This window comes from Callospermophilus lateralis, chromosome 6, assembly GCF_048772815.1.
Source record: "Callospermophilus lateralis isolate mCalLat2 chromosome 6, mCalLat2.hap1, whole genome shotgun sequence".
Classification (NCBI taxonomy): domain Eukaryota; kingdom Metazoa; phylum Chordata; class Mammalia; order Rodentia; family Sciuridae; genus Callospermophilus; species Callospermophilus lateralis.
Genome location: NC_135310.1, coordinates 75,131,902 through 75,153,667, shown reverse-complemented (window position 1 = coordinate 75,153,667; position 21,766 = coordinate 75,131,902). Strand labels below are relative to the sequence as shown.

The window sequence follows — 21,766 nt, the reverse complement described above, 5'->3', positions numbered from 1 at the left end:
CCTTAGGAAAAGGCCTAGAATAGTTCCAAGACGCAAACAAGAATCAAGCAAACTTTAGGGTTCAGAAGGAAACTTCCCAAAGGACTTGGAGGGCAAATTATCACCAATTACTTAAAATGAAAAAAACAGCATCACTTTCATACTTGTGATTTTAAGCAGAACTGAATGCTAGTGGGCTATAAGAGAGTAAGTGTATTAGTTTCACATCAGGATAATAAAATATCTGACACAGGTAACTTGGGTAAGAAAGATTATTTTGGATCATGGTTCTGGAGGTTTGAGTCTAAGATGGGTGGCTCACCGACTTAAGCCTCTGATGAGGACACATCATGGTAGGAGCAGAGGATAGAACAAAAGCTTATATCTCACACCAGGAAAGGGGTTGAGGGATGGGAAGAGAGGGAGGACTGCCTACAGTCCTACAGTCCCTTATGAGGATAAGCCTCCAATAACCTAACGAACAACCTCCTACCACACCTTACCTCCTAAAGATTCACAGCATCTCCCAATACTGTCACTCTGGGGAATCAAACCTTTCCATATAGGTCTTTGGGAGGGAGGTGCTCATTGAAATCATAGCAACTCAAATCATATACCTAGATAATTCAGTCAATTCTGTTGCTGACCTGAATGTGGATGAATATCTTCCCAAAATTTCACCTCAGAACTAGATGACAATAATTGATCATCAAATTTAATTGCTTCTTGAGGCCACACCTAAAAGCTGATTAATAAAACCTGTCAGTAGAGTCAAAGAGGCTTGTATTCCCATTTGCTTGTTAGCAGTGTATCTTCTTTATTAAATTATGGAGATAAAAGTTAATGAAGAGACCTTAGGCTACTTAAAATGTACCAGTTACATGACAACTAAATGCAATTTGCAATACTACACTTGAAAAATCAACAAAACTGCAATGTAGACTGAAGATTAAAGTTTTATATCAATGTCACTGAATCTAATAACTGTACTAATGATATGTCAGATGAGATTTGTTCTTAAAAATGATAATGTATCAAGAGGTAAAGGAGCATGTATATGAATCCCACTCTCAAATGAAACAGGAAAAAATAATCTAGACAGAATGATGAAGCAAATGTGAAATGTCAATAATCAGCCAACCTAGTTAATCTAGGGGATATGGAAATCTCAGTACTATTATCTGTAAGTTTGAAGTTACTTCAAAATTAAAGGTTAATAAAAGAACAAGCTGAACTTAAACTTACTAATGCCAAAGCTTTAGTAATGCTCATACCCCAGCTATTGCTATTGCTATGAATAATAAAGTCTCATGTTTTCTGCCACCATCTCTGAACTATGGTAGGTTAACATGTAGGTTAAAATCACAGACCCTTCAGTTCTTGACACGAAACACTTTCTGTAATATTATCTTAATAGAACTTTTATCTTTTTTTCACCCCTATGTACACTGGGAATTGAACCCAAAGATGCTCTAAAACTGAGCTGAAATCTCTAGTTTCCCCTCCTTTTTTATTTTTATTTTTTGACAGGGTCTTGCTAAATTGCCCAAGTTGGCCTTGAACTTGCAAGCCTCCTGCTGCTGTTTCCTGAGCTGCTGGCTTTAGGGAGGGTGCCACCTTGCCCTACTTCATTAAATCTTATCAATAGCCCTAAAGTTATGCAAAACACTCCATGTTACAAGCATTCCATAAATAGTAGCTAATACTTATATCACCACAACTATTAATTTTATGTAATAATCCATAAACTCGAATCCATACCATCATCTTTCAACCAACAGGTTAATTTGCCAAGAGTTTGTCACCCAAGTGATAGGGCTGGAATTTTAGTTCTTTTCACTATTACCATGTCATCTCACTTTAAAATCATGAACTCATACAGTGAAATTATAGTTTTTACATTATATCACAATATATATTCTCATAATCATTCTTCAGGTATGTATATCTTCTATGTTCCAGGCACTTTGCTGAGGTGGGGGAAATAACAATGAATAAAAAGTGTTCTCTGTCTTCAAAAAATATTATAGAGGAAATATACATCAAAACAAAATAATTACTTATAATGTTATTATAGAAGCAAACAAGGGACTGAGACGGAGAACTGGAGGATATACTCTTAAACTATAGGTTATCAGCTGGGAATAAATCCAATGAGTTCCAACTACCATTTTTGAAAAATGAAGTAGTATAAAGTAAAAAAAGTGAACACGTACACATTATAAGTACTGTTTGTTAAACCTTTATCTTGCATAATGGGTTATGGCATATGCAAAGTGCATTTCTTTTAGACACAGGGAATAATGTATGCAATGAGAATGAAAAGACCTTGGTGGGTTAAAGAGATAGAAAATAACATTTTGGTTAGACCTTACAGAAAGAATAGAAAGGCGTGAATTTAAAAAGATGTTTAAGTTCTGGTGTAGAGTTTGTGAAATGTAGAAGGATAAGTAATATGATTTGATTTACATTTTAAAAGTCACTTTTTTGATATATGTAAAATGGATGAAAGGGAGGAATAAATAGAAACAAACCCATAAGAAGTCAGTGTAGATAACGGTGGCTTGGTTTGGGATAGGGAGAGGAAGAAGCAGTAATGGGAAAGACTGTTTGGCTCCAAGATGTATTTCCGAAGTTAAAACTAATAGAACTTGCTGAGGTGAAGTATAATCTAAATTTTAGTCATATCCAAATACTCTGGTTACATGAATATACCATGCTTTCCATATGTCAGTATATCTGCACCCTCTCTTCTTCGAACACCTACACCTTGCCAACCTCCTATTCACTTGGCACACTTGCTACTCATTCCCCCTACAAGATGAAGCCCCAGCATCTTGTTTTCCACAAAGCCTCCCCTGACGTAAAGCCTTCTTCTTTAAGTTCTCTTTTGCATAAGTTTCTAATATAGTGGTTACAGAGTGCACTGCAATTATCTGTTCACACCTGTTCCCCAAGCTGGTCTGGAGCCACTCTAGGGCAGAAAACATTCACTTTCAACTTTGGGATAGTTGTTAGAAAACTCTAGACTCATTATTCAAAGTCTATTGAATAGTTGTGTCATCGCATATAATATTTCCTTCATTCCTAAACTAGCAAAGAGCTCCTCATTTGTACAAGTACACACATTTTTATTTATCCTCAACTTTTACTCAATCCCTCAAATACTCCATATTCAGATAAATACATATTTGGTTAATTTATGATGCCATATATATCCATAAATTCTTTTTTAAAATATTTTTTCGTTGTCAATGGACTTTTATTTTATTATATATGGTGCTGAGACTTGAACCCAGTGCCTTACACATGGTAGGCAAGTGCTCTACCACTGAGCTACAACCCCAGCCTGCACAAATTCTTTTTAGTGACTAGATTGTGCATCTTGATTTCACAAACTAAACAGCAATTTATAGAAAAAAATGGTTTTCAAATTAGACAGATTTCAGTTCATAAAATCACTTTAATTTACTATCCATGTGGCCTTGGGTAGGTTACTTAATATCTCTAGATCTCAGTGTGTTCAATTGCATAATATTATATAAACTACACCACAGGGTTACCATGGGCTTAAAAAAGTCAAAGTACGTTAATAACTATTTGTTCCTGTTCCTCCATCTTACCTTCTTTATGAGGAAGAATACAACCTTTGCAAAACTAAAAACAATTATGTTTCTGATCATAGCACTATTTTAACCTGTGGGTTGAGAATACAAAGCATCTACTGAATACTGAGGACCCAAACTACCTACCTCAGAGATAGTTTACTCTCTACATTAACATGACTATTTTTTTTTTTTTATCTTCATCAGAATAACGTAACAGTTCTGGAGACTGCTGCCTAAATAACTTGATTGTTCACAGGAACTTTATGGAACATCTCAGTTCTTTAATAGAAAGCATCTTTATGTTGTAAGAACCCTTGCACACCTTGCCCTACTCTTTCCACCAATGACAAACTGTTTTATCAAGATCAGTATCCAGTTCTAATTGAGCCTTCAGACCCAATCCCCTCCCATACTCTGCTGGTGAAAGATCAGCCTTATCCCATACATCAGATTCTCAATAAAACTGATCTTGCTTTCCCAATTTAGGCACTAGGAGAGGTCTGATGAGGTGGTGTTTTGCCTTACCCTAGCAAGCAATAAACTCAGCTTTGACTTATTAAAAGGTGGTATTAGAGGAGCTCGCAAGGGACACAACAGTACATCTATAAGCTTGAAGACAAAAACAGAAGGATTTCCCCAAAATGCCTACAAACAGTAAAACTGAGCTGAACTAAATTATATACCAGGCAAAATATGTCATTAATAAAAAGGAAATGGATTTGTCAAGGCCACAATGGAAACTTTCCTTGCAACAAAATTGCAAAGGTATCCAGTGAATTTTAAAATTTCTTTTTAATAAATTCCAGACTTATTCTGCAGTTTTTACTCATCAATGCCTCCAAATCAAAAAGGCACAGTCTCATTTACTTTTGGGATTTACCAAAATATTTCTAGGGTAAACTGTCCTAACAACTGCAAGAGAAACAACAAGCTTTTATGCTAGATCCTTTTGATAGCAATTCAGATCCATTATCAACTTCACTAAGTGTGTGGAGCATTCATTTCTTTGGTGTTTAATCATGGCCCAAAGACATTCTATCCAGGTAGTGCATCACCCAAGTAAAAAATGGAAAAACGTGGATTGAAATGGCGGGGGGAGGGCGGCTGGGGTTGTAGCTCAGTAGTAAAGCACTTGCCTAGCATGTGTCAGGAACTGGGCTCAATCCTCAGCACCATATAAAAATAAAATAAAAGTTCATCAGCAACTAAATAATACATTTAAAAAATAAAAAGAAAAGGAGCGAGGTTAGCAACAAGTACCTTTCAAAGTTTACTTTTGACCCTGAGAAAACGATCTCTGCCTTATTCCCGACCCTCCACATGACTCGCCTCTGCACCTCGAGAGAAAAGGGAACGAAGCTGCAGAAACAGAGTTTCGCGGAACCGACCCTCCCACTAAGTGACCGGCCGCAGCTGCTAATGGGCTTGGGGTCCCCCGCCTCGCGGAGTCCCTGTTCCGCCCGCTCGGGGATCCGTACCTGACTGGCAATGGATCTGCGGAAGCCACACGCCATGTCTGGCTCTGGCCTCGCTCCTCCCTTTTCTGAACGCCCCGCCTCTGCACGCCGGAAGCCAGCCCCGGACGGCCACGCCAGCTAATCAAGGAGCCGAACGGCCCGCCTTTAACCTTTGCCCTGCTGCCGCGAGGGCGCGCGGGAAATCCTGAGTGTATCCGCAACCTGCCGGGCGGCAGGACCATGGCCACGTCCTCCGTGTCCAAGGTACGTCTGGGCGGGTGCTCACCCAGGCCTCACCGCCGCCTCATTCCTCTTTGGAGAAGGGATTTAGTGGAGGTTATGCAGGCCTCTCTGTTCCCTGGCTCCATGGGAGGGAGAGGCGGACAGTTCGGGCGTCTTTGCCTCAGGTTTAGTTGAGGCCAACTTTGGGGAACGAGGTCGCTGATCTGCCTTGCAGTGCAGCCAGGGTGGGCTTTTAAGTCCTGATTCGTGGAGGTCGGATGCCCAGAGAATGTGCCCCGTTCACCCCTACTTTTTCCTTCATGTTTACTGTTGCGCCAAAGCACTCCGATAGGTACCGAGATACAGAGATGAACAAATTAGACTTGTTCCTGCACTTAAGGGAGACACTAACAGGATGATGATCACTTGTGAAAGAAAAAAAGTTCTGAGTGAAATGAACGAGAGAGAAGAACCTAATATAGATTGTTAAGGGTTGGCGAAGACTTTTTGGAGAAACTGACACTTTGGCTGAGACCTACAAAAAAATGACTAGAAGTTTGTCAGGCATGGGTTTTGAGGAAGGAGAACAGAGAGAACATGTTTCTTTGGCGGTGTCGGGGAGGGAGGGCAGGGAATAGACAGCAAAAAAAGTATTGTAAAGAAATTGCAAAGTCAGTGTCATCAAAATTGGAGAAAGCAGGAACATTAGGGAAAATGAGATTGGAACAGTAATGCAGGTGTGGGGGCGGGATCATATAGACCTCCTTCATATGGTAAACCTAGATGGTAAGGGTTTGCAAGTCAAAATGTAGTGGACAAGAAGATAAATTCTGGAGTTGTATTGTCCTGTGAAGTATTCACTCGCCACGTGTGGCTAAATTTAAATTTAAAGTAATATTTAATTTAAAAATTCAGTTTCTCATTTGTACTAGCCACATTTCAAGCACGTAATAACTGCATGTGACCATGGCTACCATGTCAGAACAGATATATGAAGTTTCTGTCATTTTGTTTTTTAACCTCTAAGTACCTTCACTTCTCTGTCCTTATGATGTTTTGTGGCTGTTGCCCTCCTTCTAGATTTCTTCCTTCGTATCTAACACCATCACTTTACTAGCAGTTCAAAGTGATTAACCATATTACTACCATTGCCTGATATTAGTATCCATTCTAAGTACTCTTCCTATCTTGCTTCTTTAAGAGCACCTTTCCTTTACTGTATTGTAGGTCCATATGGAAAGGATGAAATGACAAGCTTGTCATTATACCATATGATTTTTCTAAATATGTGTATTTCACATAGCTCCACTAGTTGCAAAAATAAGAACATAGGGCACAGTTTTAAATTTGAACCTGGAATCCAAATGGCCACTTTATATTTTGCACAGTTATCTCTTACACTATCCTGAGATGACTTTGTAGGTAAATTTCTTTTATTCTTTTTTAAATTTTCCATATAAATGAAATCTTTAAGAAGGTATTTATAAAGTGTGACTTTAGGATTGGTAGGATACACTAGGATCAGTATATTATTACATTAGACCAGTGGTACATAATTCCAATGAATATAGTTATGAAATTGCCAAGAACATTAATTTGCAAACATTCATTCCTTCTAAATACTGACTGCCTAATGTACATGTTAGCACTATTCTAAATATTGAGGAAATAATTATAAATAAAATACAGTCTTTATTCTGAAGGTGTTCACTGTTTACTTGGAGAGACACACCCCAAAATAATTGATTTACAGTGAAAGTGATTCAAAACAAAGCCAAATGAAGATGTTAAAGTACTGTGAGATCTAAGGAAAGGAACATTTCTCACTAGGGACTTGGGAAAGGTTTCACAGACAAGGTTAGTTTTGAGTCAAACTTTAGTGGATAAATTAAGACTTTTATTGGTTGAAGAAAGTTGTAGTATTAAATGGTAGTCAGAGTTTTCTGTTTGCTTGTCAAAATTCTAAGTACTTAGAGTTTAGTTAAATAATAAGGACTTCTTTTGGAATGGTAAAGTGCTACTATTGTACACAGGGTCTTGTGCACGTGCTAGGCAAGCACTGTGCCACTGAGCTACATCCCCAGCCCTACTTTCAATTTTCTTGATCTTCATCTTAATGTTATTTCTCCTCTTGTAATAAGGTCTTAGAAGATGCTTTTACTTAAAAGCATTGACTCTTCAGTTGGGCCTGAAGGTGTCTGATGGGTAACTAAAAGGATAAATTGTTAGGAATTACTGCTTTTGTTTTTCTGCCTGCCACCTTTATAATCTTGAACTTTTGGTCATATTCCTACTCAACTCTGTATAGATGTGTTAATCACTTAAGGAGTGTCCAAAACTGGTAGTACAAGGTCAGTTAGTCCTAAATTTGCCTAAAATCTCTTGGCCCTCTTCAAGACTAAAGACACCAAGATAATAGTGACTAAGATATTTTTACGATTGTTGGACATTTCAGGAAGATTGTCCCACAATGTGACTGCACCCCCTAAGCAGAACCAGTTATCCTGTGACAGCAACTAAGTCTGCCTACAGAATAGAAGCAGTCATTTTTTAATGGAAACCAAATTGCTTCCTCAAGTAATAATGACTTCCCTGGAGTCAGCAGAACTTCACAGAACCTGAGATAATGACAAACCAGATCACAGTTTAACCAAGACTGCTTAACTGTGCATACTTACTCTTTTATACGGTCTACTGTTTAAACCTAAAGCTCATGTTAGTACCCCAGAAGACCTGGCAGAGGATTACTTGCTTCCCCTTGTCTTCCCAGTATGGCTGTAATAAATAAAATTCCTTTCCTTCTTTATTGCCTTTTCCGTTTGATTTTTGGGGCAAGTGACCAGACCTCACATATTGGGACTCCCTGAGATAAGGCCCCTGTGACTTAGGACACCAGCAACATAGTCTTAAATTTTATTAAAATGGAAACTTTCTGGAAATCAGTTTCATCAGCTTTTATTTCCTTTGTCTATCAGAGTAGGTCCCAAAGAGTAAACCTAAAGATCTACCAGAGCATTCCATAGGAAGAAGGATAAAGGAATGGATGGTTGTTTTAAGATTTTCCTTCTGTAATTCAGAATGACGTGATGTGATTTCTTAGAACCTGAAATAAACATCTTTTATAAAAAAGCCATAAAATATTTGGTTAATCAGATTTGTCAGTTCTGTGGCTACATTGACTTTATGCTTTTTTCTTTTTTAAGGGCTGTTTTGTGTTTAAACCAAACTTCAAGAAAAGGAAGATCTCTGTGCCAATAGGTAAGGTGTCTTAACATCAAATGTCTTAGTTTTTCTTCCTCCATGTCTTTTTAAACTTTAAGAACTAAATCTAATTGAATTTAGTAATTCTCTTTTCTAAGCTTGACTGACTTAGCCTATTAATGTAAAGGTTATTTTCCTAGGCATTTGTCAAAAGATAAATATGCACCCTAGCATTCTAATCTAAAAGGGAATGTAAATATATCTTCACAGGGCAAACTGTGAAATACATTTCTCTTGATGACTTCTCTGCCATTGTTTCTTCATGCACAACTTCAGAAATGAAAATTAGCCAGGCTACCACGCCTATAATCCCAGCTGCTTGCCTGTAATCCCAGCAGTTCAGGAGGCTGAGAGAGAAAGATCACAAGTTCAAAACCAGCCTCAACTATTTAGTGAGGCCATAAGCAATTTAGCAAGACCCTATCTCAAAAAATAAAAAGGGCTGGGGATGTGGCTTAGTGGTCAAGTACCCTTTGCTTAAAATCCCTGGTACCAAAAAAAAAGAAAGAAAGAAAAATGAGCATCAGTTTATCCTAGGAAAATATTTTGGACTTTGATTAAATAATTAAATAATCAAATCAATTATAAATGCTGATTAGCAATAGATGTCTAACGATAGTAGAAATAATAGAAAATAAAATGATGTGGAAACCAAACAAAAGAAAAAGTCCAAATTTACATTTTCTAGTGAAAATTATATAGGAATTATTCCTGAATTAAAGTATTTCTGAATTAAATATATGAATTAAATATAATATTTCTGAATTAAATTTGAACATTCTTAAAAATTTGACATGATTCATTTTATAAATAAACTTGATAAGATGAAAGAAAAGTCACATGTATGGAACACATAGTAAAGGGCTTAGTAACTACATGGGTATTAAAAAGAATGTTGTATGTTCTAATTCAGGGATAAGGGTTGTGCACACCAATACATGTTGAGGGGGAAAAAAAAACAACAAAAAAACATGGTCTGAATTTGTTACAGTAATTCTGCCAGATTATGGAAGCACAAGGTTTGGAATAACTGGGACTAGAATTAAAGAAACTTGGAGAATGGTCCTGACCCTAACTAGTTGTATGACCTTTTCATGGCTCTTTTGCCTTTCCCCAGGTCTCTTGTCTATAGAATGAAAGACTAGACTGGCTTATTAAGAAGTTTTTCTGTTCGCTTTTCATGCCTATAAAAACTGACATGCAGAAGTTTGTGAGACAATAATATCTGTATTATCAGGGACCATCACCAACTCAACCTTATAGTCATGTTCTGAGACTCCCAGACCTCAGTAGCCTGAAGGAGGGGAAAAAACTGCAAAAATATCTGTTAAATATTTTTAGGTGGCCCAGAGTTGCTGCCTCTTATGTTGTTTTTTTGTTTGTTTGTTTTTACCCTTTCTACCAGTTTGTGCTTTCTATCTCATATGCAGAGGGGGTCTTGTACTGTTGTTGTTACTCTTTATTCCAACTAGAATTTAATAAATTATTTAGCAGATGGATTTAAATCGCAGATTCACATAGTCATATTATTAAAGCAGTAGATTTTAATCACTTAGAAACACATGTGGGTAAAAAGACATTAAGAAAAAAAAAAAAAAAACCCAGCTGAACACTGTGGCACATGCCCGTAATCCCTGTGGCTCAGGAGGTAGGAGGATCAGTGTTCACAGGTGGCCTCAGCAACTTAACAAGGTCCTAAGCCACTTACTGAGACCCTGTCTCTAAATAAAATATGAAAAGGGCTGGTGATATGGCTCAGTGATTAAATGCCCCTGACTTCAATCCCCAGTACCTAAGAAACAAAACCCAGATTTTTCTTAAAAGTTTTGGTGGCTTCATAAGGTAGGAGGAGTTGATTACAAAAGTATAAAAGGAGGGGCTGGGGCTGTAGCTCATTGGTAGAAGCACTTGCTGCATAGGTGTGAGGCACTAGGTTCGATCCTCAGCACTACATAAAAAAATATTGTGGAGTGCTGGGGGTATAGCTCAGTCAGTAGAGTGCTTGCTTAGTATGCACAAGTCTTTAGGTTCAATCCCCAGGAACAACAACAACAACAAAGATATTGTGTCTATTTACAACTAAAAAAAATTTTTTTTAAAAAAAGGACAAAAGGAAACTATTTGCAGTTATGAAAATGTTCTCTATTTTGAGTTCTATATTTAGGAGTAGTTATATGAGTATATATTGAGCCAGAACTTACCAAGTTGTTAAAATGGGTGTATTTGCAAATTATACCTTAAAAATTATTGAAAAAAAGATGCCATCTTCACTTTTTTCATTTATTTTTAGATACCTATTTAATGATCAAGATAATAGGACATCTTCAAATAAATCAGAATGTTAGTGTTAAATACAGAGTGTTCATTGCACTGGTTCTCTTTCGTAGCTGCACATTAGAATTACTTGGGGAACTTTTTAAAATTTAATTAATTTATAATTAAATTATAAATTCACATGTGATTGTAAGAACTAGTAGTGATAGTTCTCTTGTACCCTTTATCTGTTTGTTGCCAGTGATCATATCTTATATAACTATAGTACATTTTCACAACCAGAAAACTGATATGGATATAATCCACAGTGCTTATTCAGATTTCAGTTTGGAAAAAATTTTAACCCATTAAGTTCCAAGTTTTCAATTCTGCAGATATTCAGTGAAATTGATAATTTTCAATGTCAACTGGAAACTATAACCTAGAGCTTATTATATAATTTACTATAAATTAAATTTACTATAATTAAAAATAATGATATCATTAATATTATCACCAATGATTTACCTATTTTCTCAAAAGAATAGAACTCTAAAAACATAAATATACTGGGGCTGGGGATGTGGCTCAAGCGGTAGCGCGCTCGCCTGGCATGCATGCGGCCCGGGTTCGATCCTCAGCACCACATACAAAACAAAGATGTTGTGTCCGCCAAAAACTAAAAAAAAATTCTCTCTCTCTCACTCTCTCTCTTTAAAAAAAAAAATAAATAAATAAAAACATAAATATTAATTTTAAAGATACCTACTCAATAAGTTTTTATAACTATCCTATAAATAGTAGGATGGAACCTAATTGGATTAAAAATACCCATGCCAGATCTCAGCCTAGATCAACTGAATTAGAAGGTCTGGGATTGGGGCCCAGGTATTAGAATTTTTCAAAAGTTTCTCAAAAGCATATGGAGTGTTTTTATTCATATTCAGCACTGTGGAAATTAATCCCAGTGGAAAAATGATGATGTAAATGCAAGCATACCCATGTATTAGTTTTGAATACCATAGTTTAAGGAATTGAACAGCTTGAATGTGTAGAATGGGACTTTTCTAAATCATCATGTGATAAGATGTTAATCCTTTAATCTGAGACTAGCTGAAATCTGTACTCAGGAATAAAAATATTGAAATAATGGTCTAATTTGGGGGGTAATGGTAGGTAGAGAATGTGACTTTATAGTTTCTCGTTAATAGAGGAGCAAACTGATCAAGAGCTTGACACCCTTATAAACGTAGTCCCAAAGAAACTATGCTTTCTCAGTTTTTTCCCCTCCTTCTCTGAAAAAATGTAAGGTAATAATGATGAACTTTCTAAGGCTATCTTGTTATGCGGTTTTGTCTCTTAATAGTATTGGTTATTTTGTTTGTTTGTTTGCATTTCAGTACTATAACTGTCATTATCAGGTGATGACTTGAATGTTTTCTAAGATGTTTAAGAACTGAATCTGCTACAATTAGAAGAAAAGTTCCTTAATATGAAAGGAACTTTTGGGCTGAGGATGTGGCTCAAGCGGTAGCGCGCTCGCCTGAAAGGAACTTTCAATCAACTATCAATTAACTTTGGAACTTGATGTTAGAATATGAGTGATAGGAATTTATTTATTTATTTATTTTATGTGGTGCTGAGGATCAAACCCAGGGCCTCACATGAGCTAGGCGAGTCCTCTATCGCTGAGCCACACCCCAGCCCAAGTGGTAGAAATTTAATACCATTAAAACTTTCACTTTTGTGATAAAATATCTACCCTTAAGCAACAAGAAATATGAAGGAATATAGAAAACTATAAAGATTGTAAAATATTTGAATAAGGGAGAGATATATGATGCTTTTGGGTGTGAATTTTTAAAAACATCTTAAACATGTTATTTCTCAAATCAGTCTATAAATTTGATATTATTTAGTCAAAATTTCAGTATAATTGTTTTTGAGAAGTGGTAAAATTGCTATAAATTAATTTGATGGGACAGCCTAAGCTTTTAAATTTTTTTGAAGAATAACATTGTTTGGTGGCAATGTGAGAAAGACCTAGATGTAGTCAGTACCAAAATGTCCTAACATACAAAAAGTGGCTGTAATTTAAACAGTTCAGAATTGGTATAGAAATAGAATTGCATTCAGTAGAACCAAAGATGAAATTCAAAAGTAGTTTAAAGTATATAGAAATATTTAGACTAAAAGGGTATCTCACATCAGTGAGAGAGAGAATGATTCATGGAATGAATAAATCTGTTTTTTTCAAACTGGTCATAATGCACTGGTTAGTTATGAAATTGATTTAGTGGGCCGTGAAACAGAAAAGAAAATGTTTACTATTACATAAGAATAAAATTGTTCTGTGGAACTTTTCTTTTGTTTCTATTATGCATATGTGTATCAGATTATAATATAAAATGTATTCCTTAATGTGGATAGTGGTTTTAGAGAGTTTGAAAGCCATTGCAATAAAAGGTATTTTGACATTGGAGGAAAGTATATAAAATAATACAGAAAGACTAAAAGAAAGGCTGGACTAAACTGTCAATAGAATAAAAAATAAGAATATTAATAGGAAGAGTCATTTAATAGATATTTCAAAGCAAACATGTGAAAGTAAAATATATGAGATTGTAGGATTAAAAACAAAATTAATATTAATTGTATATACCTCAGGCCAAAAACCATTAAATAAAACTGTTAGAAATTCAAAAATAATGGAGAAATACTATTTAAAAATTAAAGATATTGTTGCTGGGTGTCATGGCACGTGCCTGTAATCCCAATGGCTCTGGAGGCTGAGTCAGGAGGACTAGTTCAAAGTTATCCTCAGCAAAAATGAGGCACTAAGTAATTCAGTGAGACCCTGTCTAAACAAAATACAGAATAGGACTGGGGATGTGGCTCAGTGATTGAGTGCCCCTGAGTTCAATCCCAGGTATATACCCCCCTCCCCAAAAATAAAGATATTGTTAATCTTAAAGATATATTAACACAAAAATAAGATATATAAACAAAATTAAATACAACGAATAGGGAATATTTCTTATTTCAAATATATGTATCTATATATAGATATACAGATATATATCTCCAAATAGATATAGATTTACACTGGTGCATAAAGCAAAAAAATTCCACCTCAGTCACTTACTGTGGCTTTGCACACAGTTTCTAACTTTACTGTATTAGAAAAGAAACCAACTTACTTCTTTCTGTGTTTTTAGAGGACTATTTTAATAAAGGCAAAAATGAGTCTGAGGACAGCAAGCTTCGATTCGAAACTTATCACTTGATGTGGGAACAGATGAAATATGAAACTGAGGTGAATGCTTTTTTGTTAACATTTCTCTTAGTACTGTAAATCCCATGTTTGTTGCTTCCCATCCTTCCACCAATTTATGAGTATTAATGAAATATAGGAAATATTGGTCAATAATCTTCATAAACTAGGAAAAAAAACTCCTCATGTTCCAAATATCAGGCATAGCTTTAGGTATTGGAGCACGATAGCTGGTAAGGCAAGGAGCTTTCAGGTGGTGGCACTCTTATCCATTCATTTAGCAAGTTACACAGGTGTTAAATTAAGCTATTTCTAAACTCCATCACTCCTTTATTTTTATATCATTACTAAGCTCTTTATATTACAGCTCCGAACAAAGCATTTCTCCAGTGTAGCAAGTTGGTAGCTCTAGGGCCAACATCTCAAGCTAATGACTTGTTCTGTTTGACCAACATGTTGTTACACAAACAGTTGAATGCTTTGGAGAGAGCTATGAACTTCCATCTTGTTACTGCTTTCTACCAATCTTTATTGCTTTTCACCTAGTAGCTTTGCTTGTTTGTATGTTCCATGTAATCCTTAAAGATATTTGACTTTGTGGTTTACAGTTTAAGCCTTTTTCCTTTTTAAATTGGATTGTCAAAATTTTCCCCATTGGTGTCCCTAACTGATGTCAAATCTTTCAGATCTGTTGTAAGTTCTTTTGGCCCTCAAACAATCCTATGCCAGTCTACTGGAGTTTTTCATACCTTTGCCAGTACAGCCTCCCTGATTCTTTTTTTTTTTTTTTTCCTTTTTAATTAATGCATGACAGTAGTCTACTTTGAAGTATTTATTATACAAACATTGAATATATTTTATTCTAATTAGTATTCCAGTCTTATGGATGTACATGATGTTGAGATTCACAGAGGTAAATTCATTTCTGTACATAGGAAAGTTACATCAGATTCATTCCACTGTCTTTCCTATTCCAATCCCCCTCCCTGATTCTTCATCTGGCATTCACAGTGCTACCAGATTAACCCTCTGAACATTGGTTTAATCATATCTCTCCCTTACATTCCTTCAGTAGCATTCTCCACAGGATAAAATCAAAATCTTTTTTTTAATATTTATTTTTTAGTTATAGGTAGGCACAATATTTTGTTCTATTTGGTGCTGAGGATTGAACCCAGTGCCTCCTGCATGCTAAGCAAGCACTCTGCCTCTGAGCCACAACTCAGCCCATAAAATCCAAATCTTTAAACATAATATATATTTGTTATTGGTCTAGACTCTTACATTTTATCCATTTTCCTTTTTTTTAGCACTTCTTATGCTTTTTATGCTTAGCTATATCTGTGGTTTTCCAGATGTTGAGTGCTTTCTTCCTTCCTTGCATCCCTAAGTCCTCATTCCTTCTAACTTTCCTTTGTCTCCTGTCCTTTATCATCTGCTAATGGCTTAATTCAAATATATTACCTTCTCAGCTTACATTAGATGCTTCTGCTCTTATCAATTGTTGTGTATTTTAGTTGCAAGTTTTCTTGTCTAATTTCTTCTTTTTTTTTTTTTTAGGATAGAGAATGCTTTCATTCATAAGGTGAAAAATAAATATTAAATGAATAAATTAGAGGAATTTTAAAATGGGGGAATTCAAAGCACTAGTCACTAGCGATTTAACTTTTATCTATATTTCAATCATTTCAGTCATTTTTTATGTAATATTTGAATTGAATCATTGATAATTTTCCTTCTAAAGTCAGTGAGGAAGATCAAAATAGGGCACCCCAAAATATTCTTTATCATATTTTCTGATGGTTATTCCAAGAGGTTCAGACATGGGAATGGCTCTGAAAATCTGCTTTGTAAAAATAAATTTATATCTGTCTACATTAGTGAAGTAAACTGTGAATTCAGGCAGATGCTTTTCTCTCTGACACCTCCCATTTCCCTAGGAAAGATCTTTTCTCTGGAAGAAGAGATTTGGAATCTGACACCTAGCCCAGCCAGAAATTACCACAGGTGGCCTTCTAATGACTGTTATCTGTGAGATTTTATCTGTGTAATGATAAAATAAGGTTACCTATATCATCTTTCTTTGGTGCATTTTCTTCCCACCCTTTATAACATGTTGCCACTGCCCCCATACTCATATACCCTCAGCAGCCCCTATTTCTTTCTGTAGCTCAAAATGAAATTTAAGCTTCAACCATCTTGCCTTTGAGTCTCATACTTTGTGTGACTCGTGTTATGTTGATACGTTTATATGCTTTATTCTTCCTCTTAATCTATTGTTAGTTTATTTCATAGACTAAAATTTTTGAACATTCAAAGGGAAAAGAAAATTAGAGTATCCCAACACCAGGAAAGATACCTCAGATTACTACTCAGAATAATGATTCATAAAATTTCTTTATTTTCTTTGCAGCGACTACAGGAAGAATTAAATAAAAATCTGTTTGACAGTCTAATTGAATTTCTGCAAAAATCTCATACTGGATTTAAGAAGAATTCAAGAGACTGGGGACATCAAATAAAACATAGAGAAATTCCAGTTGCTGCTCTTGTTCTTGGTATGTATGTTCCTTTGTTTGTTCATACATGTATGTATTTTTTTAATTGGTTGTATTGTTGAGAATAATAGGGACTGATTTGTTCTAATGAAGACCTTTTATGTCTTTTCTTTATAAAATTAAACATACTATAGTTTGCATACTTTTAAAACCAATAAAACTTCATAATACTGATCATAGCACTGAAAATTAAAAGAAATTGATTCAGCTAGTGCTCTTTTCAACTTTTTGTCACAAGGGAAACTATTTGTTTTATTCTTTTTTTCTTATACATGTTATGGGAGCATATGAGATTTGGATTTGGTAATAAACGACCAGTGTGTTAGTAGGTAAGATTATTGTATCTTTTTTAAAAACCATATCTGGAGTGAGATTATAACATTCCATGTTCTTAGTTTTTCAATGTCAGGTTGTTTAATTATTTTTATATTAATTGCCTAGGAAGAGATTTGGATGGCTTGTGTATAAACTGCTTACAAATTGCCTGCTGTAAATTTCTTAAATATTTATCACTATATCTCATCTCTGTTAAACATCTTTTTGAACATTTCCCCCCTTTTTTTTTTCTTATGCTGGAGGTTGAACCTGGGACCTCATGTATGCTGAGTACATGTTTTACCACTGATCTACACCCATATCCCTGCAAATTTCTCTCTCCTTTTGAAAATAAAGTAGAATTTATTTGGGTTTTAAATATGCTTTTCATTTCACTTCCAATTTGTTTATTTAAGGTTTGACATACTAATAGGCTTTAATAAAAGAAGTTAACTCGCTTGTTTAATACTCCGTCTAATACTCTTCATTACTCAAATCTTATTCCTGATATTGAGGACAGTATTTCTTACATGGTGATGTCATTACAAATAACCATAAGAGGATCCAGATTTTTGTTCTTTTAGGTTTGGGATGAGGCCTGAAATCCTGCATTTCTAACAGGTTTCCAGATGATGCCATACTGCTGATCTCAAGACCACTCTGAGTAATAAGACTTAATGGAGTGATTTTTATAATGCTATGGACTAGCATTCCAGAACAGCCTGCTATCTAATTTTAAACACCTTTCATTTATGGATGAGAAACTTTGACCTAGTGATGACTACTTGTCCTATTAGATGCTTTGTTTTTCTACTGCCAGGTTACAGCAATTAGAGATGTTACAACAATTAGAGATGGAGAAAGGAGGTACAGTCAAGAGGGATAGCCTGATAGCTTGCTGTGAGAGATTTAAAGCCCTGCCAAAAAAGAGAAAAGCTAATGGAAATTCCATTTTTCAAAATCATGGTTTGGGGAGAACATTTTTCCAGTTAAAGACATTGTTAATTATCCTATTTGCAATAGACAGGTTCATTGTTTTAAGAAACATAATGTTATATATAGCTCATAAAGTTAGTTAGTGAAAGACAGGATGAGCCAGTGTTTAACTGAACTCCCAAATATGTCCAGACATGCAGTTTTACAATCAAAGACTATGATGAATGCTAGAAACAGTATAATACCATAAAATAATTCTGCACTCAAAGAGGGGTTAGGTACGGTTGCACATACTCTGTTTTCAAAAAGGTATATATAGCGATTTTAAAAAATAGTCTGGAAAAAAAATTCAAAAAAGTTAAAAAATAATATTCTTTTGTTTTGACTTTTGGCAGGGGTAGTGCTTATTGCTGGCATGAATGATTCTGAAATTTTTCTTTCTAAGCAGTGGAAGTACTACCACAGTTCGAAAATGTGTGCTGCTGATGTCTGCCCAAGTAGAAGGGACTTTCTAGAAATCAGATTGTTAGGCAAGATGTCAATTAATAGAATTATTCCCAAAGTGGTAGGGAAATTTCCACCCAATTCTTACTATGCACTAAAATTGACTAGTAGGAATGAGAACGGAGAGTTTGGTAAATATCAAAATCAAATAGTTTTAATTTATTTTTAGGCTCTACCCCCAAGAATTAGCTTAGTACAGACTTTTTCTATTTATCTAGTACTATGATTGCTAATAGAATTATAGTTAGATTCTCCTTAGTTGTTAAATCAGGGACATAATAAGGCTGGATTCCGTAGCCCCTTGTGTTTGATTAAAGAGATCTTTATGAATTTGACTAAGTAATGAAATTATTCCTAAGATATTTTCAAAGGTTGACTACATATCTGTAGTAATTTTTTAAAAGAGGAATTGTGATAAATATTTTTTGAACAAAAAACATCTGTTACAAAGCTGTGTAGCTTCCTAATACTGTGACAATATTGAGATAATTTATAAGGAAGAAAAGTTTATTTTGGCTCGTGGTTTCAGAGGTTTCAGTCTGTGGTCACTTGGCTTGTTGCTGGGCTCATGCCGAGGCAGTACATTTTGATGGGGAGCACGTAGTGGCACAAAGCTAACTTCCTGTTGGCTTGAAGCAGAGAGAAATGGGGCCAGGGTCTCAACCTTCCTTTCAAGGGTATCACCCCAGTGATCTAACATCCTTCCATTAGACCCCCACCTTCTAAAGGTTCCATGACCTCTCAGCCACAGCTAGAGACTAAGCTTTTAACACAGGGATGAGCCTTTGGAGGACTTTCAGGATCTATAAAGCTTCACTGTAGTATGAACATTTAGGTAATCTATTAATGGCTATTTCTTCATTTATGTGGTATGTTTTCTTGGTTTCTATTATGAATCATGTTTTTAAAATGTTTCACTTAGCAGTTTGCTTGATGCCTGAAATAACTTTTGTTGTAAAAGCATTACTAAAAATGATGGTATAATATTGATGTATTACTCCACAGGTGTGAATGTTACAGATCATGATTTAATATTCAGAAGCTTAACAGAGGCCCTCCAGAATAATGTCACACCATATGTAGTCTCATTGCAAGCTAAAGATTGTCCAGGTAAAATGTAAATGCCATGATACCTTGGTGAAGTGTTAACAGAATTCTTCTGTTCTTCTCTTTCTCTTTCTGGGTTTCTTAATCCATTTTTATTTGTGGAAAGAGCATAGTCAGGTTGAGTTTTAGTGGCACTCAAAGTAATCTTGACTAATGCAATATTCTTTGCCAAATTTGCTTCCTTTTTTCTGGCTCCATTCCTGCCATATCAGCTTCACTGCCAATGCATTTTGCAAGATGTGTTCCTTAACCCAGTGAAAGTTTTAATAAATGGAAAAGTTTGAAACAAGAAACTAGGAGTTAGAAAATGAGAAGCTCTCAGACCAATAGAGAGTAGATTCCATAAGCTCATATTTACAGTCATAAATTATCTTATTTTCCCTACTTTAAAAGGTCAACATTAGTTTAAAAAAATAAAAAAGTTTATTGGCAGAGCCATCAAACCATAAAGGATATGTACACAAATACAGTAAATTCTGTTTGGATTTGGATTGATACAATACTTTTGTGAGTGTATTACTTTTATAATCATAAAGTGATTAGAATTAAGTAAAAGCCCTAAAAATATATTTTAAAATTATTATAAAGGAAGATTTGTAATGAGTAGGATAATTCGTGTAAATAATACTTTTGATTTACTTTTAGAGACCTTGAAATCCTTTTTTTGTCCATTGTACCTTAAATGCATACTATTTCTAAAATAATTTGTAGTTTCCATGTTTATTCATTTTACTTAGGTAACATAACATTTTTATCATAGATGATTCATATGAACTTTGGTATGCTCTTTGTATGAACTAATGAAATTTAAGTATTAGTGCTAAAGAGCAATAATAGTTAATATGTTAAACGTTATCTGTATTGATGCTAAGTATAGAAAAATGCATTCTACTGAAATAATAAGTGGAAGAAGAAGTCTCAAGGGCTTTCATTTTAACAGGAAATAAGCTTTCTTTTTGTGTTTTACAGATATGAAACATTTTTTGCAAAAATTGATCTCACAATTGATGGACTGCTGTGTAGATGCAAAACCCAAAGAGAAGGAAAGTATTCAGGTCACCCAGAAAATGACACATTGTTCAATGGATTCACTTTCTAGCTGGTATATGACTGTCACACAGGTAACATACACCAATGATTCTCTTCCACAGTGTTGACACATGATTGATGGAGCCTGGAATTATATTAAACATACAATTTTTTTGTTCTAATAAACAGCACAAGGTGCCAATTTAGTAGAAGCTTTTTATTTTTCCTAAGGCTACTAGAATTTAATTAAAAGTGTTCTTTTATTAATATGTAGCCTAATTCTTGATAAGTGGTTAAGTTTTTACAAGGATCTTGTATTTGTGGAAAAATATATTCTAGTGGCAAAAAGATAGCATCAGGAGTTGATTCTTTGTATCTCTAACAGTGGCTGTAACTTTAATATATTACCTCTTAAGTTCCTTGTATTTACTTCTGTACAGTAGAACCATGCTGCCAGTTGCCACTGTCAACGTGATCCTATAAGGAATGATCATATATTATTTTTCTAAGAATGTTATTTGTTCCATGCTCAGAGGTCTTAACAATATAGGTGATTCCTTGGCAACTGTGCTATAAAACCACAGCCTTAATTTTTAATGCCTTGTACCAGATATGGACAAAAAAGTATTGTGGTGACATTTTCTAGTCAACGTTTTTACAGAAATCATTATAAGCTTCATTTTAATTTATATAGGGACTAGTTCTAATGCTTACTATATAATACCTTAATTGTATTAATTGGTTATACAATTAATTGGTTCCTCAATTTTGGATTTTTGATAAATCAAACATAATTTATGTCTGATATACTCAAAAGATTGGGATTGAACCAGATATTTAGGATCCTTTTCAAGCTTGACATTTCATAGTAACAGAGTAGCAAATAGTGCTTTTCATTATGCTTTTTAATTAAAAGACACTAATTCTTACCTTAAGCAAAGCAAAATATAACTATACCCACAAAAAAGTCAATTTTGTAGAAAATTTTCTCTTCCCATGATTTTTCTGTCATTTTCCCAGCAGCAAATATAAATATCTATAACTCATATGAAATATTTATATTTCATATATTTATATTTCGTATATATATTTCATATATATATATTTATATATTTATATTTCATATGAGTTATAGATATTTCATATGAGTTATAGATCTTACCAAACCTTTTTCTTCTTTGTTATTATTCCCATGTCAGACAAAGATTCTGCTAGTAACTATTGAAAGGAATTGCTATTTACCTACGGAGCAGGGGGTGGGGA

General features: G+C 34.8%; 2 protein-coding genes across 4 annotated transcripts in view; one reads left to right on the top strand and one right to left on the bottom strand.

Annotated features, from left to right (window-relative positions):
• Rars2 (arginyl-tRNA synthetase 2, mitochondrial) overlaps window positions 1–5,119 on the bottom strand; it is a 66,566-nt gene extending 61,447 nt beyond the window's left edge. Inside the window, exon 1 of the mRNA XM_076858435.2 lies at window positions 5,066–5,119. Within this exon, the coding sequence (XP_076714550.1) occupies window positions 5,066–5,101 (36 nt within the window). The 5' untranslated portion in view covers window positions 5,102–5,119. The remainder of the gene's footprint in view (window positions 1–5,065) is intronic.
• Window positions 5,120–5,228: 109 nt separating this feature from the next.
• Window positions 5,229–21,766, top strand: part of Orc3 (origin recognition complex subunit 3) — a 55,012-nt gene continuing 38,474 nt past the window's right edge. For all 3 annotated transcript variants that reach the window (XM_076859936.2, XM_076859935.2, XM_076859934.2), the window contains exons 1-6: window positions 5,229–5,308; window positions 8,470–8,524; window positions 13,999–14,096; window positions 16,468–16,612; window positions 19,373–19,477; window positions 20,444–20,595. In XM_076859936.2, the coding sequence (XP_076716051.1) occupies window positions 5,285–5,308; window positions 8,470–8,524; window positions 13,999–14,096; window positions 16,468–16,612; window positions 19,373–19,477; window positions 20,444–20,595 (579 nt within the window). In that variant the 5' untranslated portion in view covers window positions 5,229–5,284. The remainder of the gene's footprint in view (window positions 5,309–8,469; window positions 8,525–13,998; window positions 14,097–16,467; window positions 16,613–19,372; window positions 19,478–20,443; window positions 20,596–21,766) is intronic.